General features: G+C 41.2%; 2 protein-coding genes across 2 annotated transcripts in view; both read right to left on the reverse strand.

The window, feature by feature from the left end:
• Positions 1-1,091: 1,091 nt before the first annotated feature.
• ZSCAN16 (zinc finger and SCAN domain containing 16) lies at positions 1,092-11,629 on the reverse strand. Its single transcript, XM_010857332.1, has 5 exons — positions 11,159-11,629; positions 8,374-8,580; positions 7,149-7,618; positions 5,531-5,669; positions 1,092-1,745 (listed from the first exon to the last, which is right to left on the reverse strand). Exons 3-5 carry the CDS (start codon positions 7,533-7,535, stop codon positions 1,225-1,227), a joined length of 1,047 nt encoding a protein of 348 aa, XP_010855634.1. The 5' UTR covers positions 7,536-7,618; positions 8,374-8,580; positions 11,159-11,629; the 3' UTR covers positions 1,092-1,224.
• Positions 11,630-15,521: 3,892 nt separating this feature from the next.
• Positions 15,522-26,411, reverse strand: part of ZNF165 (zinc finger protein 165) — a 23,599-nt gene continuing 12,709 nt past the window's right edge. Inside the window, exons 5-7 of the mRNA XM_010857385.1 lie at positions 20,510-20,621; positions 17,938-18,073; positions 15,522-16,546 (exon numbers count right to left, since the gene is read on the reverse strand). Coding sequence (XP_010855687.1) covers positions 15,522-16,546; positions 17,938-18,073; positions 20,510-20,621 — 1,273 coding nt within the window. The remainder of the gene's footprint in view (positions 16,547-17,937; positions 18,074-20,509; positions 20,622-26,411) is intronic.

Here is a 26,411-nt window from a genome sequence, read left to right on the forward strand (position 1 = left end):
TTTCATGCTCAGGATGAGACTGTGGACTCAATAAAGATAACATAAATAACATGTGCATGTATGACTCAATGACCTTGGGATAAGCTATCTGTTCACCTTTGCATGACTTGTGACATGTGCCCCACTGTTTCAAATATAATTGATGTCAATATTAGAATTGTCATCCTTTTCTCTTCCCCATCACCATCTCTTATCTTTGTTCCTTTCCTTATACCTTTATTCCTTTTTTATCATTCTCTTTTCATTCCATCCCTTTCTGTTCTATCTTGTTTCCTCTCTCTTCACCAATGCCTGTGCATACCTCTGACATCTCCTCCTCCCCAACCGTCAACCATTTCTTCCCTTCATAGCTATTGCTTCCCCATTCAGAATCACCAGTTTAACCACCACCCCCACCTGTGTCTGAAAGAACTGTCCCCATATTCCCTTTAGGTGCCTCTTAACTGTCGCTGTCTGTTCTACTAGTTCATGAAAACTACAAGTTCTTGCCTCCCTCCAAAAATGATGGGAGAAGTGATACATGTTTCACAACAATTTGAGAAACTGCCTTCCATGTTTAGGGTTCTTTTAGAAGAGGTGCCATCATTCCACGATGGCTTTCTGCTAGAACCCAGTGATTCTGGATTACAGTGTCTAACATATAACATCTTCATTTCCAGAAACTGTGGCTGTGATTGGACTCAGAGCTCTTCTTTCCAAATGGTTGTCTCATCAATTTTTTGTGGGTTTCTACAGACTTACTAGGGCACTGACTAATCCTTCATGGTACTAACAACTTAGATCTCCTTTAATACCATGCCTCCTTTGCCTTATGGCAGCAGTTATCTCAGGTCCCACTGGACTTTCTTTTATTGCCACTATCACTCCAGGCTGTCTCTGCCCTGAAATCTTTCTGTACCTCCCTGACTCTTATCCTTGCCCTCTGGTCAAGATCAGATGTAGACACTGTGGTAACAATCTGGAATCAGCATCGGACTGAAAAAGGGTAGCATGGTCTCAATGCTCCAAACTACTTTTCACGTTAAGACTTTGAGGGTGTACAACTCTAAGACAAATTTAGAAATAAAAGGAAATTTTACTCAGGTAGATTCTTTGGTGCCAGAGAAATTTTTAATGATGATTGAAGCTTTGCCTACATTTAGGATACTCAAGGTCTCCAAGGTAGATTTCTCTGATAACTAATTTGGCCTGAGTGGCTAAAGAACTTTTGTTACTTACACCATATTAGTAGAGTTTATTTGCTGTATGAATTCTTTGATGTCTAATAAGGGCTGAACTTACACGGAAGGGCCTCCCACACTCATCACATTCATAGGGTTTTTCACCTGTGTGGATTCTCTGATGCTGAATGAGACCTGTGCGCCCACTGAAATCTTTCCCACATTCTTTACATTTATAGGGTTTCACCCCAGTGTGTACTCTATGATGTCCAATGAGATGTGAGCATTGAATGAAAGATTTTCCACATTCATCACATTTATAGGGCTTTTCTCCAGTGTGTGTTCTCCTGTGTTTACTAAGGTCTGAGCTATGACTGAAACTTTTTCCACAGTCATCACATTTATAGCATCTTCTTTTCCTCTGTTGCCACTTGAAAATGCCCTCACTTTCAAAAGCATCTTTGGATTCAGGATACTGAAGAATATCTTTGTTAAGTCTGTCATTTATCTTCCCAAAGAATTCCATGTCTTTGGATTTATCTTCCTTCTGGGACAACTCTTCAGTGTTAGTCTTGGTTTCATCACCTGTAACAAATGTACAGTATACAAATAGGTCCTATTCTAGGTTTGAGAAGCAAGAAACCCATGGAATAAAGAACATGTAAATATTAAAAATATGTTATAAAAATGAAAAATCACATACAATGCACAAATTAGATAAATGGCACCATCAAAACATATATGGGCAATATAGGGAAGAAATTTACAAAGAGGCCACTAAGAATGACATCAGAATTATTATTTGGGAATAAACTAGGAGGAAAATAAAAAGCAAAAATGTGGACAAGGCAATCACGTGCAAACGCAGAGTGGTAAATGGGAACTCCAGATATACCAATGATAATTAAGAAGGATAAACAGATTAGAAAACAAAGAAGGTGAGGGAGGTACTTTGGGAGAAATTTAAGGAGTCTGAAACATAGGTAGTAAGTGGGAGTAAAACTAAGTAAAAGTGATTGGAGAGGGTAATGGGATGAGGGATTTGAGAGGAAGGTACTGAGTAGGAACCATCGAGGGAGCAGTGTGCATAAATAATAGCTAAAAGCGGAGAGAAAACATGGTCAGGATAAATAGAGGGAGGAAGATAAGCAGGAAGTGACAGTAGATGGTCTGGCATATGTTCTGGGTTGAATCCTTTCTTCTGAAACTGATGTCCTCGCTATCATCTCGTCTTGTCTAAATCCTAGCTTGGTGGTTCTCAAACTTTATTGTGCATCAGAATCATCTGGATGGCTTAACAAAACAGATCGCTGGGCTCCCTACCACCAGGGCTTCTGATCTGATAAGGCTGGAGTGCAGCCCAGGAATTTGCAGTTCTTGGTATGATAGATACTGCTGGTCTAGAGACCACACTTTGAGAGCCACTGACCTACCTATTATTCAAGGTCCATCTCAAATGCTGTCTCCTCCAGGAAGTCTTCCCTAACCTCCTAAATTGGATGTGCTCTTTTCCCTCTTCCTGATCCCATATCCTCAATCCCAAGCTTAGCATGGAACTTGACACACAGCAAGTAGTCAATAAATTTTATAAGTAAGTAGGTGTTTTAATGATTTGGAGGGGGTAATCCTATGTGGTCTAATGTTGGATGTCATCTGTTTAGTTATGCTGAAACCTCCATCTCAACAGGTCTAGGAATCCCAACTGTGCAACAATCATTTAATCACATGGTTTACAGTGGTCCACTCGGCATGACGGGAGAAACAGCAAGAACTACCAGAACATTTCAGTGCCTGGGCTGGGTATGGAAAACACTGGCTCTGGACTGAGTGAACTCCACTTTTCACTGTCATCACAATATCCTCTTGCTACCAAATCTTCCTCAAATTTTACCTTCTTCTTTACAATACATATTTTTAATCAGGCAATAGATTTTTTTTTTAAGTTTGATTATTTGCTCTAAAATAATATTGTTTTGGAATCTAAATACCATTTTATCTCTGGCTAGAATAAAAGGACTGGATTAGAGCCAGAAGGTCAAGATTTCAGTCCTGGCTCTACTGAAAACTCTTTAAATGTTGGCAGATCATAACCATTTGGTTCCATATCATCTCTGTACCCTCCTCCTTACCTATTGTTTGATTAGATGAGGAAATGTATGATAAAGCATGTGGAAAATTATAATGTGTGGCAGAAGTATTGCTAAGTTAGTAGGTTAATGATCATTAAACAAATCATGGAAATTAGAGATACCACCATACCATTAATAAAGTGTTTTCAAACATCAACACCTTGGCTCAGTTGTTGCTTTTACATACTGGAGGCACTGACAGTTGGTTTTTGGTGGCTTACTGATGAAGATGAGTTTTTTTTTTTTTTTTAAAGAACACAAAGAGTTTGCACCTGTGGTCAGTTACTACCTTCAGAGGAATCTACCAGTCTTTAGGATGAATCTCTCTCCCATGACTTCAAGAAAAGTCTGGAGAAAATCCCTCACCAAGACTTCAAAAGAATTACAAAAAAATATATAGGGTTAGCAATTCAAATTATAACCCTCTCCATTATATCTGCAATTAAACAATGTAAAGAAAATTGTATGGAAACTGTCAAATGTGAACTTTACTCATCTCAGGGACCTGCAGTTTACTTGGCCAACTGGAGTTTCAGGGCTCTGTTGATGTATCTTTTCCAATTGCCAGCTAATCCCAGGCTAATATGATATAAGGTGATCCTGTTTCAGAGACAAGATTAGGACTATTTCATTTTTGCATCTTCTGCCAGGGCTATTCTTCCAATTTTATTTTGGTACATCCATGAATTGCCTTATCACTCCAGATGAGCCCAGTCCTGCTGGTCACTGGGATGAGGATATGTCCATAAAAATCATCTGATTACCATATGTACAACTTGGTTGACAGTATAGAGGGAAAGGACAAGGTTAAATGCTGAGTGAAGTGAAACAGGAACAAAGTTAGGGAGACTATCACTTCTACCAGAGAGTCAGTGTTGTGGGTTAATAGCATATCCAAAAAGTTTCCTTTGAAATACCTGACAATGTGTTAGAAAGAACTGCAAGACACTCAGTTCTCCAAGTTCTCTCATATATGAAGATAATTCTGTATTAAATGACCTCACTTATAATTCCAAGTTATGTTTACAGAGGTGAGTTTCATTATCCTAGTCAACAGATAATATTCATAATCTTGCTGATATGGATAGAATGAAAATTTTAAAACAAGATCCTGCATAAAAAGGTCTATTTAATAATAAATTTATTTTAAAAGACACTGGCTTTATTGGGTTATTACTATGATGGTTTTAAAATATTGTTCTGGACTAGTAGGCAGGAGCCCCAGCTCTCCCTGTGACTCCTATGGAAACTTGGAAAAGTCATAGCCACTGTGGGTATATCTGTTCAACTGTAAAATGAGGATTTGGACCAGATATTATATTATTTTAATAAAGTTGAGAGGCATTTCTTCAAATGTATTTCCTGTGATTTCTACAGGGTTTGTGTGTGTGTGTGTGTGTGTGTGATAGTTGTTTTGTTCTTCCCTTGTCTGTTTTTTGGTGGGGAGCCTGGTTGGGGGGTATATAGATTAAAAAAGTTGCCAGGGTGGTACTTTAGAAAAAGTCATATTCACACTGTTCAATGCAGACAAAATGGACTTCCCTAAGAATCCACAGGCCTCACAGGATAGCTAGATTTCATGAGGCATCTTTCAGCTGATTAGAATTAGAAAATACAATTCATATTTTAACTGCATAGTATTCCCTTGAAATGGAATATTTTGGTAGCAGCACATACGTAAACCTCTACAATTTTAGGTATAGTAAGTGTGTATTTTTCTGGACTTACACTAATGAGAAGCAGAGTGAAACTGTCCAGAAGTATTTGTATAAAAACATAAGGAAAGACCATCTAGAATTTAAAGTTTTGCACAGACAAGCCATTAATCATCATAATAATAACCTGTGTTATACACAATAGAATTTAGCATGTTGACATGTTAATTATTATTGTGTACTATTTTATAAGTGCATGTCCTGTCATCTCCCAAAGGTGAGGAGAGAAACTTATTATATGGCTTCTTACAGAACATAAGTGAAGATTCCATAAAGTTAAGCTTACTAAAGCTTATTAAAATGGTCTGAATCTTTCAGCTTCTACCTCCTGAAACTCCTGCCCATAAGACTCATTAAAAAATAGCACCTAAGTCTAATGATAAGGTCAAGGGAGGAAGGGAGATAAAATCTTCCACAATGAAGTGAAGGACAAGCAGAAAAACTTAAAAAGGAGAAGAAGAAAATGAAGAAGCTCATCTCTAAGGAACCAGCTCTTCCTTCATATATACAAACGCCTGTACGTTACCATTCCTTTGGGCCTCCCCAGATTTCTGCTCCTGACAGGTCTTCTTGGGATGAAGCTGGATAGTCAATGACTCATGTGGCCTTCTCAAGGGGGCCAACTTGTCCAAAAGTGTGTCCTGTCTTTCTGAATTGCCTGGAACCTGGGAAAAATGAAGTATGTTTGGTGTGTAAAGTAGATTTTGTGAAAGAACAGAAAGAACTTCAGAGCTAGATCAGAAGAAGCATGTGCCAGGAACCAGGGCCACAGAAAAGAGGACAAATTATCATTTAACTGCAAATGGCAATAATGACTAAAAACGAGACAGAGGCTAATCTACACTTCAGGACACTGGAGAGTAAAATTCAGTGTCTCTAACAGTGATCTGCAGAGGCCCAGAATCATAGTCTTGGGACTTGAGATACCTTAAATATCATTGAACTCAACTTCCACCAAATGGGGGCATTCCTTCTATAACTAGGAGAAGGAAATGGCAACCCACTCCAGTACTCTTGCCTGGACAATCCCATGGATGGAGGAGCCTGGTTGGCTACAGTCCATGGGGTCGCGAAGAGTCGGACACGACTGAGTGACTTCACTTTCACTTTTCACTCTCATGCATTGGAGAAGGAAATGGCAACCCACTCCAGTGTTCTTGCCTGGAGAATCCCAGGGAGAGAGGAGCCTGGTGGACTGCTGTCTATGGGGTTGCACAGGATCGGACACGACTGAAGCAACTTAGCAGCAGCAGCAGCTTCTATAACTGTGTGGTCCAGGATGATAGCCACTAGTCAAATGTGGTTACTGAGCACCTGAAATATAGCTAATACAAATTGAGATATGTAAAATACATACAAATTTTGAAAACTGAAAAAAAAGAATGTAAAATACCTCATGTTTAATATTGATTGCATGATTACATATTTTTGGTAAATATATTTCACAAATGTGGCTACTAAAAATTTAAATTACATATATGCTCATATTTAATTACCATATATTAAGTGTATATTTAATTATAGGTATTAAATGTGAATGGGTCACAGACAGTGCTGTTCTACAATATCCTTGTTATCTACTTGAACCCCTCCTCGAAGGGGAGTTTTTTATTACAAGGTAGCCTATTTTATGTATGTGTTGTGCTTAGTCGCTCAGTCATGTCCCACTGTTTGCTACCCCGTGGACTGTAGCCCACCAGGCATCTCTGTCCATGGGGATTCTCCAGGCAAGAATACTGGAGTGGGTTGCCATGCCATCCTCCAGAGAATCTTCCCAACTCAGGGACTGAACCCAGGTCTCTCCTGCATTGCAGGCAGATTCTTTACCATCTGAGCCACCAGGGAAGCATTTTGTGTATAGGTAACCATGAATATTAGAAAATTCTTTGTTTTCTTCTGACACCTATTTGCCTTCCTATAGGTTCTCACTGATCCTAGCCTTCCAAACTGACAGAATTGGCCTAGTGTCTCTTTTTACTCAGTCACACTTTAGTTATTTGACACGGGTAGTGCCAGTCCCTAAGCCTTGTTCTTCCCTAGGGTAACATATTAAAATATTTTCAGGTATTCTTGCATATGCCTTTTGCCTCCGCTGGGTGTATATACCCTGAAAACTCACAGGCAAATGATTACCGCCTTCCCACCTGCTTTCGAGGTTCATCAAGCTCTCTCTCCAGATCCTCCAGCACAATCACCGCCTCCTCTCCAGTCTCTGGATGGTGTGCCTGCACCCATGCTTGCAGGTCCCTGGGGAGAATGCTCAGGAATTGTTCAAGCACCAGCAGGTCTAAAATCTGCTCTTTTGTGTGGCATTCTGGCCTGAGCCACTGGCGGCAAAGGTCCCAGAGCTGGGTAAGAGCTTCACGGGGTCCAGGTGCATCCCGATAGCAGAGCTTCCTGAAGTGCTGCCTGAAGAGTTCCCTTTTGTGAGGACTGGACTTTTGTGAGATGGAGTCCTGTCCCCTGTAATGGTCTTCTGCTTTAACTATTAGAAGTCTTTTTTGTTCTTCAAGTTCCAGAAATGTGGTCATTCTGGGCTGTTTTTCAGGAGATTAATCCTCTATCTGGGACTGTGTCAAGGGGAATCTCTCAGAATCTTGTCTCAGAGAAAAACCTATTGCCATAGAGAAATGACAATAACTGCTGTGAACACAAACACTAATAAAAGGAAGCTACCAGAACTGAGTAAACAATCTGTTGCTCAGTCATGTCCGACTCTTTTCAACCCCATGGACTGTAGCCCACCAGGCTCTTCTGTCCATGAGATTCTCCGGGCAAGAATACTGGAGTGGGTTGCCATTCCCTTCTCCAGGGGATCTTCCCTACCAAGGGATTGAACCTGGGTCTCCTGCATTGCAGGCAAATACTTTACTGTCTGAGCCACCAGAGAAGCCCAAACAGTCTGATAGGAGGCTGTAAATAAGAACACTGAAGCAGGAGCATGAATTTGAATCTGGGCTGTTGTGTAATTTAAAGCAAGTTACTAGATCCTCATCTGTAAAAATTCTCAGGTTTCTCATAGGGTTGATGTGTAAATAAGTAGGCAAAGCCCTTGGCCTGGCAGCAAGCATTGAGTAAACGCTGAGTATTTGTTAAGAGGCTTTTTCATTCCACAACCTGAGGTGGACCGGTCCGTAGGATTCAGTGGTTGTGGGGGTACATGCTCCAATTTAGGAAGAGGGTTATAAGAGTACCCTCGCAGAGCAGCTCACAATCAGTGTTCCGCTTTAGCTCGGTCCTCCGGGCATGTAAGCCCTAGTCCTCCCTCGTAGCTGTTTGAAGAGGCAGCCTGGAAGGGGGAGGTGTGGGGAGGGGGTTGCTGCCTACAACTGTGCCCTGTCCCCTCCTCAGGAGCCGGGAGAGACTCACCTCACGCCTGGGGAACAGCTAGCGTTCTTTGGGGCGGCACGAACAAAGACCGACTGACCAATCGACGCTCCGCTGCTTTCAGCCAGGCACTTCCGGGCCGCTCTAGGAAGCCTCGCCTCGGTGGAGCTAGTCAGTTCTAGCTCGCGGAGGACCCCACTTGTGAACATTTGATTTATGGGACTTCAGCGCTGGCTGAAGTTTTCTTTGCTTTAAAAAAAAAAAAAAAATTCCCTCTCAAATTTTTTGACTCAATTATTAAACAATATGAATATGTAATGCATTCACAGGGGTCAATATTTATAAAGAATTATGACCTATAGTGGAAACGAATCTGAAAAATAATATATGTGTGTGTATATATATATGTAAATAACTGAATCACTGCTATACACCTAAAATTAATACATTGTAAATTACACACACACACACACACACACACACACACACACACGGTAGCAGTTCTGCAACTTTTTTTCCTTCTACTAATTGATTCTGGATTTTGTACATAAAAGACTTCTTTCATTTTGCTCTTTTTTCTTTTAAAGAAAAATAATCACATAGGGTTCAACTATGCCATAATTTATTAATAATGACCCTGTTGGTGGTTATGTAGGTTGTTTTCTTTTTCAATAAATTACTCTGCACATAACTTCTTGTGTATAAGGGTATATCCATAGTATATATTTCTAGAGCTAAGGATTTACTAGAGCACAGAGTTGGAGCATTTGTATTTTTGTTACTGCCAAATTACTAATCTTGGAACCCACTTGTGATGTTAACCTATACTTGTCAACATAATGTTACAAAATATTTTGATCTTTACTAATATGATGGGTAAGAAAGCTTAGGTGTTTTTTTTCCTTCTTCTCTTTCTTTCACAAATATTGCTTATTCACCTACCACACCAGGCAATGTTCTGCAAGCTGGAACTTTAGTTTAAAGCAGAACAATGCCTTTGACTTCATGGAAGTTATAATTTGGGGGGTGGGGGGGTGGGGCGGCAGAAAGGATGGGGAGTGAGGCAGGCAATAAACAAGAAAAATATATTGTTAGCTGGTAGATGTTAGTACTCAGGAGAAAATAAAGAAAATATGGAGTTTGGGATGAGAATGAAGTAGTAATGCAATTCTAATAGGGTGGTCACCAAGGACCTCACCAGTACACTGACTTCTGAGCAAAGACTCAGGAAGATGAGTAAATGAGCCATCAGAGGCAAAGGTGTTTCTGGGAGAGGGTTAGAAAATGCAAAGGCTGAGAGTGAACTGTGTTTGAAATAATCTAAGAACAGGAAGGAGATTTCTGTGTCTGGAGCTGAAGGAACAAAAGGGTGTTGGGAGTAAAGATAGAGAAATGTGATTGTCGGTGAGTCTAAGGATATTACTTTGTACTCCAAAAGGAGAAGCCATTCAGAATTTCTGAGCAGAGGAGTAGCATGATCAGACTTAGGCATTAAAAAGATTTCTCTGCCTGCTGTCTAAAGATGAACTTGTAAGTGTGAAACTACTGCTACCTTGGAGTGGGGAAGTGTGGCATAAAGACCCTAAAGACATAACTGAAAAGTCACGAAGAGAAAGATAAATAGAACTGGTGATGTAAAAATTTAGAATTTTTGAATGGGGGAAAAAAAACCCCTAAAATATAAGCTCAGTGTGTGTGTGTACACACACACACATATATATAAATATAATATGCCACACATCTCAAAAGACACAGGGCTGATTTTCCTAATAAGCAAAGATCCCTGAAAAAGAAAAGAAAACAAGCCAATAGAAAAATTGGCAAAGGACATAAGTCAGCATTTTTAGAACAGTTTTTGATCGACAACAATGACTGTTAAAACGTATTCAAAATTGATAAAGAATTTACATTAAAACAATGAGATTTCTAAAATCCTGAAGATTATGAAAGACAAAGATTGATAATATTCAATATTGAGAAGTATGTGGAAATAGAGGCACTGTCAGTTGTATATTTTTGGAAGGCAAGAGCTGTTAAAATTAGTATGTCCATACCTCTTGATCCAGCAACTTAGCTTTGAATTATCCATATAAAATAGTTTTACAAATGTTTGAACATGTACACAAACATTTTTTATATTGGAAAACCCAAACATCTAACATTTGGGAATTTTAATTTCTACTTGCTCAATCATTTTTAAAAGTAAAAACTACAAGATGCTAAAGGCATATGAGTAAACAAACAGTATATGATCTGATCATTTTTGTAAAATAATCATCTTAAATGTGTTCTCAATGATTATCACTTGGGATAAACTTACAGAGAACCAGCACTTTTTTTTTATACACTATATTTAATTTTTTTATAAAAGCCTAATACTAGTGTAAACAGAAAAAGATAATTTTTTAAAACCTTATTTTTCACAACTTACAAATAATTTTCCTGTTTGCAATATCTCTTTTCTCTGAAACTCTTTGTCTGATAAGTTATTCTGTAAAAGAACGTAACTCCTTTAAGATGAAAATCAGATCCAACTTCCCTGTGCTTCTGAAGGGTAAATATAAGTAATCAAGTAAACCTAGGTGGAACATTTAGAAAGGGTGTAAAATGAATTATCAGGTAAGCTTTATAAAATTTAGACAAAGGATAACCCTTGCTCTGCATAATATGTCTCGCATAGCCAATTGAGCAAGTAGAAAACCTAGAAAATGCTTAAGTATTTTTGTTTCCCCTTCAGTGCATGACAGACTATTAGCATGTCTCTCCTTCCTTATTTAATGTTTGTTCTATCAAATTCTTTTACCAGGTTTTCAAACACAAACCTCACCTCAGGCCATGAACTTCCTGAGTAGGTCTGAGTATTCTTCAGATACCCCTGGCTTCAGTCACTCGTCAGCTTCAGAGAATCAACTCACCAGTCCTTTGGAGCACTGGCTGTGGTTGAGTGGTTGAACACCAAAATGAGGCTTCCATCCATTGTCACTGATATCCTGTTAAAATCCTGTCTCTGCTGTTGGCTTAGGTATGTCCTTTCTCTATTGGGATAAAGCCTCTCTGACCTCTTTACCAAGACATAAGCAGACAGTTTGTGTATGACAAGGAGAGCCTTCCCTCTTCCCCCTCTAGTTTATCTCCCAGAAAGACTAACAAACAAAACAAAGCAAAATAAAAACCCAGAGAAAACAATAGTTGACAACTAAAAAAAAATCAGTACTTGGTAGATATATACACTCACTTGCTTTCACTGTTTAAACAGAAACAAAATGAACTAAGAATTCAACTCAAGAAATCAGAAAAAGAATGAGGAAGAAACCCCGAAGGAAAAGGTTAGAGAAGAAATCAAGATAAAAGGAGAAGTAAATGAATTAGAAAATAGAAAAAAGTCATGTTAATAAATAAATCTAAGAATGAAATCATTGTAAACAAGCCCATAAAAACAACAAACCCATGGTAAATCCAACTGAGAGAAAAATTATCAATGTTTCCTCATCAGATAATATCAGTATCTCCTCATCAAATAATAGCAGGTGAGGAAATAAGTATGCTACTGAAATTTTTAAAAATCTTAATGAAAAACCATTAGTTCCAAAATTCATTCAAGAAATTTATAAATACTAAATAACTGAAACAAACAAACAAACAAACAAAAACACAAACACAAAACTATTAAAGAATCATCTCCAGGAAGGCTCAGATATTCTGTAGCACTTTAATTTTTTAAAAGTTTACATGTATAGATGAATTCTAACTTTTCCATTTGGAATATAGAAGAAATAGAAAGAAAAGGAATCTATTTTCATCACCTATATGCAGTTACTGTTGACATTTTGTTGTCATTTACTTCCAATTTTTGCTATTTTAAATGTTTAAAATAGTGGTGTGATCTTATTCTATAAACATTTTAGTAGGCTGCTTAACTGTAATAAAACTTTTCATTTAAAAAATTATATGTAGACATTGTTTGAGATATAATAGTGCTTATAGAAGAGATGGAAAGTTTACATGAGATATATAATAAGGTGCCTGGTACAGTGTCTGGGACACTGGCGTTCAACAAATGGTAGCTACTATCGTTACAGTTTGTGAAGGGCTTTTCCTTTTCCAGATATTATTTAATTCATAATGGGTATTACTCTCAACATGCTTTTTCCTCCTTAATGGAATAGGCAAGCCTGGAGGCAGTAGGAGTGTTAAGTGGCAAGATCCTGGATATTGTCTGAAAATAGAGTCAAGATAATGATTTGTGGTTGGTTAGGTGAGGGAGAGGGTCTCCCCTGGTGGCTCAGAGCTAAAGAATCAGCCTGCCAATGCAGGAGATGCAGGTTTGACCCCTGAACTGGGATGATCCTCTGGAGAAATGGCAATCCACTCCAGAATTACTGCCTGGAAAAACCCCAGAGACGAGAGCAGCCTGGCAGGTTACAGTCCATGGGGTCCCAAAGACTTGGATACGACTTAGTGACTGAACAACAATGCATCCCAGAGAGGCCAAGTATTTATTATTGGTCTTCAAGAGAATCCTTCTGCTTTGTTGGTTTTGCTAAGAAAGTACAGTCCAGGCTGAGCAGAGTTCAACAAGTTGGGGCTTAGAGTGTGATAAAGAAAAGAGAAGTGTCTCGTGTCTCATATCTCAGAGACCCACACAGGGCCAGGATCCTGAGTGATTCGTAAAGACATTAGTGAATACAGGTTCAGTTCTTTCATATGAGGGATTTGGCCTACATGGCATGGAAATAAAGGATTGATTATTACTCTAAAGTCACTGGGAGATCCATGATCAAAGCAAGTACACCAGCCTCTGCAAATCCTCAATCTCCCCTTCATGTTTCTTTACAGATTGCTTTTTCACTTATGTTTTCATTGCTTCCATTTCCTGTTTGAAATTTTTGTAAAGTCTCTGACCTTTCCTCTTTTCCCGTAACTTCTCTTTGCTGCTTTCCTTCTCTCAGTTTATCCCTGTCTTTTCCTTTAACTGCTTTTTCTTTTCACCCCTCCCCACTTGCCCATTCAGACCTTAACCCACTGCTTTCCCACAGCTGCTTCTATTACCGAATGCTTCACATTTCAACAGTTCTCTTCCCCAAATGATCTCTACTTTTGGACCTGCATTTTTTCAGTTTTTCACTTAAATGTCGATTCTCTTCATATGTGTTTTTGTTTTTCATCTCACCTGATTAACTGGTCTCTAAGAATTTGGTTTGTTGTTTTTGTTGTTCAGTCGCTCAGTTGTGCCTGACTCTGCGACCCCATGGGCTGCAGCACACAAGGCCTCTCTGTCTTTTACCATCTCCTGGAGCTTGCTCAAACTCATGTCCATTGAGTCGGTGAAGACATCCAATCATCTCATCCTGTCATCCCCTTCTCCTCCTGCCTTCAATCTTTCCCAGCATCAGGGTCTTTTCTGAGTCAGCTCTTTGCATCAGGTGGCCAAAATAGTGGAGTTTCAGTATCAGTCCTTCCAATGAATATTCAGGGGTGATTTCCTTTAGGATTGACTGGTTTGATCTCCTTGCAGTCCAAGGGACTCTTACAAGAGTCTTCTCCAACACCACAGTTCAAAAGCATCATCAATTCTTCGGCACTCAGCCTTCCTTATGGTCCAACTCTTACATCCATACATGACTACTGGAAAAACCATAGCTTTGACTAGACAGACCTTTGTCAGCAAAGTAATGTCTCTGCTTTTTTATATGCTGTCTAGGTTTGTGATAGCTTTTCTTTAGAAGCTATGATTATTGACTTTCAATAGATTACCTATGCCGCTGCTGCTAAGTTGCTTCAGTTGTGTCCAACTCTGTGCGACTCCATAGACGGCAGCCCACCAGGCCCCGCCGTCCCTGGGATTCTCCAGGCAAGAACGCTGGAGTAGGTTGCCATTTCCTCCTCCAATGCATGAAAGTGAAAAGTGAAAGTGAAGTCGCTCAGTCGTGTTTGACTCTTAGTGACCCCATGGACTGCAGCCTACCAGGCTCCTCCATCCATGGCAGGAGAAGCATTTTCATTTCCTCTGTCCATTTTCTAGGCAAGAGTACTGGAGTGGGTTGCCATTGCCTTCTCTGAGATTACCTATAAATTCTATCTAAAGAAAAATTTAAAGTGGCTTTCCTCTACCTTCAGGTGCTCAAAAGTTACATTTTAAAATTTATTATTTAATCTAAATCTTCAAACTGTTAGCAGAAAATCTTCAGAGAAATCTTATTTGGGAGGCCAATATATAAAACTAATTAAAGTGAAGCTGTTTTGTTGGTAAGGGACCTAGAGCCCTGAAGCCTCCTTGAGAAACCCTTAAGGCAGTGGTAGGGGTCACACAGGCAAAATAAATGAAGGGAGGTATGTAAGACAGTAGGAAGCTGTGCGGCAGTGGGGACCATGTCTCGCTAGACAATAGTCAGCTTTAGTCAATTGTTCTCACATGGGAATCTGGTGCCTGTGTTGCCACATCATGCATTTTTCTAAGAGAATCTGGAAAGTCAGATTTTATGTAAAATCTCTTTAAGTAGTGGCAATAATTTTATATTACCAAGAGATAATCATACTTTGTGAGAAAAATCCATGCACAGGCTAAATAGAACTCATTGGCTTGTTTGCTCTCTCTGGTTTAAGATGTGAAAGGTCACTGGGAAATTGCAAGATAAATCTTGCTCCACCACCCCTAACCTATCCTACCCATGCAAGTCATAGTTCATTCTAATATCACAAAATGGCTTTTGTAGTACACAATATTTTTAGTGTATATAATTCATAGGCTAATACATTTTATCAAGCTAACCAAAAACTCATTTTTTTTTAAAGTGTAGATCAGATATTAATTCTAAATTCATACTTTAGCCAAAAAAAAGGGGAAGAATGGAAAGGGAAGGAGAAAAGAAACAGTAGTAATCTCTAAAATCTCGTTACATGTCTAACAGAACATTTAGATTGCTGGAGCCACTTGCTTCAGAGAAGAAAAGTTTCAGAATAATGAAATGAACCCTTCCAATGTTCTAGTTCATCACATGATGTGCTTAGTGGCAGAACATCAGTGTCTTGTTTGGTAAACCGTCAGGTGCTTGTCTATTGCAGCTTCTATAAGTATTTCCGAGTGACTGCTGAAATTGAATAGTGATCACAGAGTTCCCTACATCTAGCTGTGCTTTTTTGATGTCCCATAGGAATGAGCGTAGATGGAAAATTCTACATAACTCTGGACATTACCAGGGCTTCTCTTCAGTGTGGATTTGCTGATGTACAATGAGGTGTGAGCTCTGCCGGAAAGCTTTTCCACACACATGGCATTCATATGGCTTCTCTCCAGTGTGGATTCTTCGGTGTCCCAGAAGATGCGAGCTATAGCCGAAAGCTTTCCCACACACATCACACTCATAGGGCCTCTCTCCACTGTGCATTCTCTGGTGTCCAACAAGAGCTGAACTATGACTGAAAGCCTTTCCACACTCATCACATTCATATGGTTTCTCCCCACTGTGGCTTCTCTGGTGATGGAAGAGGCCTGAGCTCTGGCTGAAGCTTTTCCCACACTCATTACACTGGTATGGCTTCTCTCCAGTATGAACTCTCTGATGTTGTATCAGATGTGAGCTCAGACAGAAAGCTTTCCCACAGTCGTTGCACTGGTATGGCTTCTCTCCTGTGTGGGTCCTCTGGTGTCGAATAAGGCCCGAGTTGTAATGAAAAGCTTTCCCACAGTCATTACACTGGTATGGTTTCTCTTCTGTGTGGGTCCTCTGGTGTCGAATAAGGCCTGCGCTGTAATGAAAAGCTTTCCCACACTCATTACATTGGAAAGGTTTTTCTCCAGAGTGGATCCTTTGATGCTGAACAAGATGTGCCCTGTAATAAAAGCCTTTCTCACACTCATTACACTGATGTGGTTTTAACTGGCTATGTATTCTCTGATGGTCAGTAAGCTGTGAGCTCTGAATGAAAGTTTTGCCACATACATTACACGAATAGGATCTCTCTCCAGGGTGGATTCTTTTATGTCTAATGAGGCTTGACTTTAGAGTGAATCTTTTCCCACATTCATCACACTTGTATTTCCTCTCATTTGAAGTGTTTCTCTGATATCTTTCCATCCATCCTTTATGTTCTTGGGTTTCTCCACATTCAAAAGCCTCTCCATTGATTTGGTCTGATAACTTTTCTTGGGATTCCGTATCTACAGTAAGTTCCTGCTTTATATCCAGTTCTTCTTTCTTTATTCTTATCATATCACCTGAAGTAAAAAACACGGTATTCAAATGTCACTGAAATATATAGGAAATAAAATGAAACATTTATTAGACATACACAGCTTCAATATACTAACAAAATGATTTCACAACATTTGAAGAGGAAATTGGGAGATGGCAAAGGAAGATTAGCAGCCACTGGATGGGGAGGGAGTGATTCAAGAAAAGAGTGGAGAAAAATCAGGGAGGATGAAGAAGGATCCAATGAATAATCACTGTAAACAGTAGAAGAAGATCTCAGATAAGAGTGGGTTCATCAGGGAGGCCACAAGTTGGGTAGAGAGGGATGAAAGAGCAGAAACTGTGGCAGTAACAAAACAAGACAGGAAGCCAGCAGTGGCAGGTATCAACATGAAACCATGAAACAACTTTGTGCAGAGTGTGCTGAGGAATAATGGGAAGACCTTTAGGAATATTAAAACACGAGAGATCAGCCAAAGAGAAGTATCACACATCCAAACATGCAGAACAAGGAGATTAGACTTTAGACACACAGGGTAAAAGAGACAGAAATTGCTTTAGCTCCCAGAGACATTATTACTCTTCTTACAAAGAACACTGGAATCTGTCAAACCTGAAACTACACTCTATGGGTTATTTGAGACTGAGATTCTCAAGAAAACAGCACTAACACAGAGAAGGTTCTTTAGCAGACCCTAGCCTCCCATCTGACCTTATCTAAGGAAAGCATGATCCCATAATTCCTTTGCCTGTCTTTACTACAGAAGTTCCTCTGAGTAGAGTCCCAACAACCCCTACTCTTTCAGGGTGAGAGATGTGGCCACTTCCTCAATGATCAATAGTTTCTGAAAATAGGTGAGAGATTATCCCATTCAAGCCATGTTCTCCCTGCAGTAATCACATTTTTAGGGCCCAGAGTAAAGGGCAGAATTTATAACCATGTAGAAATGATGCAGGGAAAAGTGGTTTGCTTTGTGTGACAAAGGTGCTAAATGGAGGAAAGGACAGCTTGGAGACAGTCACACTGGCCATCTTTCAAACCCACCAATTTCCTTCCCACTTGATTTTGCACGTGCTCTTCTGGCCTATAATGCTTTCTACCTCTACTATTCACTTGGTTGATTCCTATTCTACTTTTAGGATTAGTTACTGTGTTATTTTCTTAAAGAGACCTCTGACTTCTCTCCCCATATACAATCTATCACAGCATAGTTATTTGTGTGGTTATTTGTTTAATGCCTCTGTCATCAGATTGTTGTAAGCTCCATGAAAACAGATCATGTCCACTTTGTTTATTACACCCAGTGCTTTGTACAGTGCCTGGAATATAACAGGTACTTAATATACATCTGCTGAATAATGAACAATTCTATGGTCTTCAGGGGAGCTATATGACCTACGTGTCAACACTAACCACAATCCTGTTGGTGTTGAGGGTCCTGAAGCTGGATTTCCATGGTGTGAGGCTGGAGATATGCTGCTTTCTTAGCTGGATCCAGAGGTACCGATGTCTCAGAAAGCACTTCCTGTGTCCAGGCGTGGGTTGAAACCTGAGGATAAGCAAGCTCATTTAGGCAACTGAAGGGCCCAAAGAGTAAATGATCCCCAGAGATCCCAAAAGGGACCAGCCTGGATGCCCACTTCCCAACTCTGTCCCCACTGAGCATAGGGCCCTTTCCTATCTGCTGGCCTGATTAATCTAACTTCCTCTCCAGATTTTCCAGCATAGCAACTGTCTCCTCCCCACTCTCTGGACTGTTTCTGTATCCAGTCCTGCAGTTCCTCAGGCAGTATGGTTGAGCTGTGCCAGCACCACCAAGTCCAACGTCTGCTCCTTGGTGGGTATCTCAGGCCTTAACCACTCATAGCAGAATACCCAGAGCTGGCACAAGACCGCAAAGGGCCAAGGAGTCTCTTGGTAGCAGAACTATGGGAAGCGGTGGTGGAATAACTCCTGGTTGTTTTGGCTGCTCTCTTTTGGGCCAGATCTCTTATTCCCAGCATGCCCTTTTTTATTAGTTACTTCAAAGAGCCCTTACTGACTCTTCAGGAACCTCTAGAAGGAAAACAGTGGCCATTCTTGCTCCAATGGGCCAAGAGGAGGATTGTTGCTACAAGTGTTATCCTTTAGGGCACACTCCTGGGGTTACAGAAACCACAATTAAAAAGACAGGAAGGCTGATTCAACATTTGAGCTCACACACTAAGTTTAATCTTTCTGTTCTAGAAGAAAAAGGAAGCTCAACCCCAAATTAAAGAGAATTCAATAAAGAAAATGTAAAAAATAAAAGTTTAAGGCAATTCATACCTTTTTCTAAATAGGAGAAGGAATGTTTGTCAAGAGACAGCATTTTTGACAATACTGGGAATATTGTTGGATGCCTTATATCCTCCAAATAACAGCAAAACAATTAGTTGATATGACCAAGCTAAGTTTATTTTTATGAGAGATGGAGAGCACTTTGATAGTCTTGCTAGTACCTCCTAGGGGAGAAGGCAATGCAGAATATTTATGAGGTTTGGGGGGCTTACAGCAGATCTTTCAAGGCAGGATAAGGATTGGGCAAGGATAGTAATAAAGTAGTATAGGTGAAGATTTTCAGTTGAAGGTTTTGAAAAGTCTAAATCCTATATATTGAAAGTTGAAGTGTTTGATGTTCACATAAATGGACTGAGGGGCAAGTTGTTAAAACACATAATTATCAGCAACTCTTTTCGGGCAAGTAAAGTTATGTTGATAAAGAAACAGAACAGTGAAGTCACACTTAGAGAAGACAGTTGAATACTAAAATTATGTTAGTGTAGGTAGCAGGCTGTGTGGGTGTAGACGCTTTCAGTTTTTCATGTAATAGACTTAAGCAGGGCCTATGGGTTTAGGGAAATGTGGACTAACACTTGATTAGCATGGTGGGCAGTGATTAAGAGCATAGGCTTTGGATTCCAAAAGACCTCGGCTTGAATCCTGTCATGTTTTCTAATATGTGGTAGCTTAACATCTCCAAATTTTTCCCTTCTGTAAAAATACCTTAGAAGCTTTTAAACAATGTTTTATTTTGAAATGTTAAACTTAACTAAAAATTTTTCAAAAAAGGTACACAACGGTCCCTATAACCCTCATTCAGCTTCCCCTACCTAATATTAACATCTTATATAACCACAGCACAATTCCAAAACCAGAAAAATGTTACAATGCGATTAACTAAACAGCAGACCTTATTATATAGCGTCTTTTTGAGAATAAATTAAATTCAGTGCCTGGCACTTGGTAAGACCTCAGTTTAGAGTGCTGGAGTTACCACTGTGACTTGGTCACCCAGCCGCTGGCTCCAGGCATGACGCCTCGAGCTGAGGTACACTTCTAGGGTTCAGGACACATAACAGAGGACCACGCAAGGAGGCCCTCTAGTGCCTTCTCTGCACCTAGCATCTTTTACTCACTGGGCAGCTTTGGTAAACACCTCCACTTTCCCAGCCATAGGAGAAAGACTGTTTCAGGAATAACTCAAGATAAAGGATATGGAGCCCGCTTACAAGTGTTGTCTTCTACTAGTTTAAATCTTCGAGCGAATAAGACAATATAGTAAGTTAACCAGCCAGACTACAAACCCCTTTCCAGTTTACCGCACCGGCACATCACGGTGGCCCAGCCTCGGAAAGTGTTGACTGTCTGTGTATCCTTTAAGCCACAAGGACCTGGCTGATCATAAAAGGCTTCCGGGAGTAGGCGGCCGAGTTGGACAAACGGATGGCCCCCATAGAACTCGTGTTAACATCAGTGAGCCAGAAGTTCGAGTCTTACAAACTTTCTGGAGCGCCGGCCGGCAGCGGGGCGGGCTCCTGTGGAGTCTCCGCCGGCACTTCCAGCGCCGGCAGAGCAAAGCAGTGACTCCCCAGACCCGCGCCCGACCGACCTGGGGGTCCCGCCGCGACGTCCGGCTGTCTTCCCGCCAGTCTTATCCCGGCCCAAGGGAGGCGGCCGCACTTACCGATCCTGCACCTCGGAGCCTCAGACCTGCCGCCAGCGGAAGTGCGTCCGCGAACCCTGCCCGGCCGTGCGCCCCCGCTTCCGGCGGCTTCGGAGGAAAGGTCCGAGCCGTTTAGTGTGGCCGAGACCCGCGCGAGGTCTGCACATGGGGACACCCATGTCTGTGGCGTTTTGATTCATAACTCTCCTCCTCTTAAAAAGAGGATCTTAACGCCAGCTCCGCGGCTTTGAGTTCCTAGGCCCTGTCCTGTTTGGGGCGGCGGGCGGGGACATTCCCAGGCGTGCTTCCCCTCCGACCACCACTTCTCGGTTCCTATTCACTGACCCGAGTACTCGCGTCCTCCCTGCCAGCCTACCTCTCTCGACAGCATCCGCCACTCCGTCCCGACCTCCATCAACTTGAATATATTTACCAGGCAGACACAAAGCTCAACCAGAATGTGTCCGCAGCATTGCCATCAGCACAATCGCTCAGTCTTGACCCGCAAGGAGAGGAAAGGAAAGAAGGATTAAGGCTGATTGATGAATACAGTGTTGTTCGTTCAATTTACAACCCGGAAACAAGCAAAGAGCAAAGTGATCTGCCCAAGTTTGCACAGCCAGGGACAGGATGCGCACCACGCATGCGTGACCCAGACCTGTCTTGGGATCCCTACAACGTGGCCACAGTGAGGGCTGCAAAGCCAGAGACCACTGCTGCTCAAATTAAAATGACAGTTTTCAGGCTTAATGTGTGACATTTAAAAATGAAGCTGTTACAGGGCTCTTTCAGCTGTATGCAATGTAATGTTGCTTAGGAGCTGTTCAGTACTATAATAGGCACCAGGAGTACAGCGAAAGTATATGAAGGAGATGGTTCTTGGCCTAAGAAGCTTACAGTCCAACTGGGGACACGGACTAGCTAGTGCTTAGAAACCTCTGATATGGAGTTGGGCAAGTTGTATTGGAATCCTATGTTCTCCGGATTATTAGCTGAACTTTAATAAACCCATTTCTTCTCAAATTAGAGATACTAGTAATTCGCAGGAGTACTGTTGTCAGGTTGGTTTCTTTCTCTGGACGGACTAAAGAGTTCAAAGCAACAGGCAAGTTACAGCTCAGTTCAGCTCAAGCAGATAGATGTTTTATTAGACACAAACTCTCAAAACACAGGAGCAGGTCGCCTCCACATACTCCTTATGTATTAGCTGTTCAGTCATGTCTGACTCTTTGCAACCCCATGGACTGTACCTGCCAGGCTCCTCTGTCTATGGAATTCTCCAGGCAAGAATAATGGAGTGAGTTGCCACTCCCTTCTCCAGGAGATCTCCCAGACCCAAGGATCTAACTCAGGAATCTGCACGGCAGGTAGATTCTCTACCATCTGTGCCATTAGGGAAGTGCATATTCCTTGGCTTCCCCTCTTTTGTATTTCCTGTCTCTTCTTTTGGTTATGCCCTGTGCAAAATAGGACTTGTACCTGCCACCAATCAATGAAAAGGAATGCAAATAGGCATATGCTCAAGGTCAATTGACATTTGCAAGTTATATAACAGTACATCTGTTTTATCTGTCTTCTCATAATTCAGTCTGTTATAATCAGATGTATATATGTGCAGAATATTTATGAACCCTTAATGGGCTGTATATTGTCACCCTCCTTATTTAACTTATATGCAGAGTACATCATGAGAAATGCTGGGCTGGAAGAAGCACAAGCTGGAATCAAGATTGCTGGGAGAAATATCAATAACCTCAGATATGCAGATGACACCACCCTTATGGCAGAAAGTGAAGAGGAACTCAAAAGCCTCTTGATGAAAGTGAAAGTGGAGAGTGAAAAAAATGGCTTAAAGCTCAACATTCAGAAAAATAAGATCACGGCATCTGGTCCCATCACTTCATGGCAAATCGATGGGGAAACAGTGGAAACAGTGTCAGACTTTATTTTTCTAGACTCCAAAATCACTGCAGATGGTGACTGCAGCCATGAAATTAAAAGACGCTTACTCCTTGGAAGGAAAGTTATGACCAATCTAGACGGCATATTAAAAAGCAGAGACATTACTTTGCCAACAAAAGTCCGTCTAGTCAAGGCTATGGTTTTCCCAGTCGTGATGTATGGATGTGAGAGTTGGACTGTGAAGAAAGCTGAGCGCTGAAGAATTGATGCTTTTGAACTGTGGTGTTGGAGAAGACTCTTGAGAGTCCCTTGTACTGCACGGAGATCCAACCAGTCCATCCTAAAGATCATTCCTGGGTGTTCATTGGAAGAACTGATGTTGAAGCTGAAACTCCAGTACTTTGGCTACCTCAGGCAAAGAGTTGACTCATTGGAAAAGACCCTGATGCTGGAAAGGAATGAGGGCGGGAGGAGAAGGGGATGACAGAAGATGAGATGGCTGGATGGCATCACCAACTCGATGAGCATGAGTTTTGGTGAACTCCCGGAGTTGGTGATGGACAGGGAGCCCTGGCGTGCTGCGATTCATGGGGCCCCAAAGAGTCGGACAGGACTGAGCCACTGAACTGAACTGAACTGAATGGGCCCCTAACTGCATAAAGTTTCTCAAGGAAGTCTTTATGGTTAGTTTGTATCCACTGTATACCTAGGGCACTGTGCAGGAATTGGAAAAATCTCTGTGGTTATTTTGTAGCATATCTGGAGCTCTCCTGGGTGTGTCTGGGAAGGGGTTTAGAGGTCTCTACAAGATACTTAACTGAACTGAACAGGATACTAGTTTGTATCCTTTTCAGCAAGGGCAACCCTCCTGCCACGAATTAGGAAATATTACACTGCAATGTTACAATGCAACATGTAGTAACATGCTGTTTTCATAAGAATTACAATAAAAACCATTTAGTAATTTGATTTCTTACCTTTAGGCAAGAATCCTTATTATTTTATTCTAGGCAGTGAGTGAGTGAACTCCTTGAAACTACCGGAAAAAAGTCAGACTCTTCATTTTTGTTATTCCTGCACCCTTGTCTTAAACAGAGTGGCAATTCATTTGTTGCACAATAAAGTTTAATTGTTGTGAGTGGCACAGAGAATGAGTGCTTCAAAACTTCTTTGGTAGACAACACAAAAGGTTTCTTTAAGAAAATTAGGACCCCAGGGAGAGAACAGAATCTTCTGGAAAAATCCAACAGCTGATGGGCTGTAACTTGTACAGAATGCTTCCACTCTGCAGGCTTTTTCAGTTGGTAAATGGAGTAGGAAATAAGTGTTGAGGGGAAATTTTTTCTTTCTACATTTCTAAGTTCTTTGGTTGGTCTTATACTTGACATAAAACATTCTCAGGAGAAAAATCAAATTTTGTATGTATAGGAGCCCTGAAAATAAGAGGGGTTTATATGCCATCCTGACTTAATGAATGGAATAGGGGTCTGGGCTTCAAAGGGCAGGAGGGTAATTTACAGGATAAGAAAAGCAGATGTTTGGTAACTCGGTGTTTGCTGTGCCATATATATATAGGTCTTTCAGATTTAAAAACTCATCTCAGGTAATAACTCTTTTTTTTTTTTTTTTTAGCATAAGCTCCCTATCTAAATTCTTCCAAGTAGTTAAGGGAGAGGTAAAAGTATTTCCTGAGTCTTCCAGGTTGATAGATTTCAACTCAAAATAATTCACATTCCAAAGTGGCACAGGAGAAGGCAATGGCAACCCACTCCAGTACTCTTGCCTAGAGAATCCCATGGACAGAGGAGCCTGGTAGGCTACAGTCCATGGGGTCACTAAGAGTCAGACATGACTGAGCGACTTCACTTTCACTTTTCACTTTCGTGTATTGGAGAAGGAAATGGAAACCCACTCCAGTGTTCTTGCCTGGAGAATCCCAGGTACAGGGGAGCCTGGTGGGCTGCCGTCTATGGGGTCGCACAGAGTCGGACATGACTGAAGCGACTTAGCAGCAGCAGCAAAGTGGCACATTTCAGAGTAGTCTTGTTCTCTCGTTCATACTCACTTTGAGTCTTGCTGAATTCCCACAAATTATGGGTCCACTGGAATTCTGTGCTCATGGGGGATTACAAATGCTACATGTGAATGGGGGTAAATCCTCTGCTCAGGCACATGCTCTGTTGTCCTACAAGTTAAAAGATAAAGTTAAGAATTTCAAGACTGTGACAACAGGGCATTAAACCAAGCTCATGACTTTCTGAAAGCAGGATATTTCTGAGCTCTACGGCACTGTGTGACTGCATAAGTCAGCTTTGAAGCTAGTACCACACATCTAGCAGACACAGTGGGGAACCTTACAAGGGAGAAAATTGTGGAGCAGGCTTCAAAGAGATGGGTGACAAATGTGGGAAAAATTTCACCTGGAATTCACAGGTTCTGGTTACAGCCTGGAAACAAGATATGGTAGGATTGTGATAGACTTAATGAATGAACTAGAGTTAATACCGTTGAAAGACATCTTAGAGAACAATTCCCAGGGCACAGAATAGAGAAAGAGTGAACACAGTCTTATTCCATCCTCAAGAGGAAGTAAAAACACAGTGACTATCATATCCAGTCAGGGTGAGTAGAGACTTGCATTCTGCAACCTGCTTCCATGGTAGTATGGATGCTTCTCTCTCTGGCTAGGACTTTCATTCCCTCATGTTCCCCTATTTAATCACACTTGCGGTCCTGTTTCATCAAGTTCTTTCTTTAAATCCTCCAATATGATCACTGGCTCCTTGTCATCCTTTGGCTGATGTTCTGACATCCAGGCCTGGTGCTCCTGGGGCAGGCTGATTAGGAACTGCTCCAGCAGTAGCAGCTCCAGGATCTGTTCCCTGGTGTGGCATCATTCATTGATGGCAAAGTTTCCAGAGTTGGTTCAGAGCCTCACAGTGTTAAGGTGCCTCCAGGTAACAGAAATGCCTAAAGTTCTGACTAGCAGCTACCTCCTGGTTGTTACATTTCCTCCCATGTTGCCTATATTCATGGCCCCGAGTGTTGCCCTCTTCTTTCACTGTCGGAGACTTTTCTGTTCCCTTTGATATTTAATAGAGAAGACTGCAGCCAATGCAGCTTCTCTTATTGCACATGCTCTAGGGCATATAGGCTTCAGTAGCTGTAGCATGTAGGATTGGTAGTTGTGGGGCACAGGCTTAGTTGTTCCGTGGCATGTGGGACCTTCCCAGACCAGGGATTGAACTGGTGTCTCTTGCATTGCAAGGTGGATTCTTAACCACAGGACCATCAGGGAAGCCCTGGTGCCATTTCTAAGGTGAAATACATCATTATTAATTTAGAGAAATGCCTACTGAAATCTTTAGCTGAGGTGAAAGACTAGTCATCTTGAAAACCACCGAATGAACCACTAAAATGTTAATTCAGTGAACCATTAAAATGTAAATTCAAAAGGAAAACTGACAATTCTGGTGAACTGTCACATGTGACAGAAAGCATAAACAAGGTAAGACAGACACTACAACTTGTAATATGGAAACAATGTGAAGCTTGGCCACAAGTGATGAGATTAAAAATACCAAACCAAGCATGTTGATGTTCTCCACTACAAATAAATCTACAGATAAGATTTCTGATCATGATCAGTAAGTGATCAAATTATGTCCAGATGTTTGCTAGCAACATAAACAGGTCTGCATGCTTGTGTGTGAATACACACTCCCCACTGACAAGGTGCCTCTGCCAACATCACTGGAAGACAGAACTTCCTATAGCCGTTGCTGGAGGGAGAGGAGGACAGAAGCAAAGGAGGAGGGTCTTCTTTCCTTCCTCTCCCAGGAGCCTCTGCACGTGTGCATGTGTGCATGTGTGTGTGTGTGTGTGTGTGTGTATGTGTGTGTGATTTGGGGTGGTGGGTGGGAAAGCGGCTGTGTATTCAAAGTTTCGGCCCCTACCTACAGCTGCTGGCCTCATCTCAAAGCATCTTATAGCAGCCCTGAGGGAAGTTAAACCTTGGGAA

This window comes from Bison bison, unplaced genomic scaffold (genome assembly GCF_000754665.1).
Source record: "Bison bison bison isolate TAMUID 2011002044 unplaced genomic scaffold, Bison_UMD1.0 scf7180017864379, whole genome shotgun sequence".
Classification (NCBI taxonomy): domain Eukaryota; kingdom Metazoa; phylum Chordata; class Mammalia; order Artiodactyla; family Bovidae; genus Bison; species Bison bison.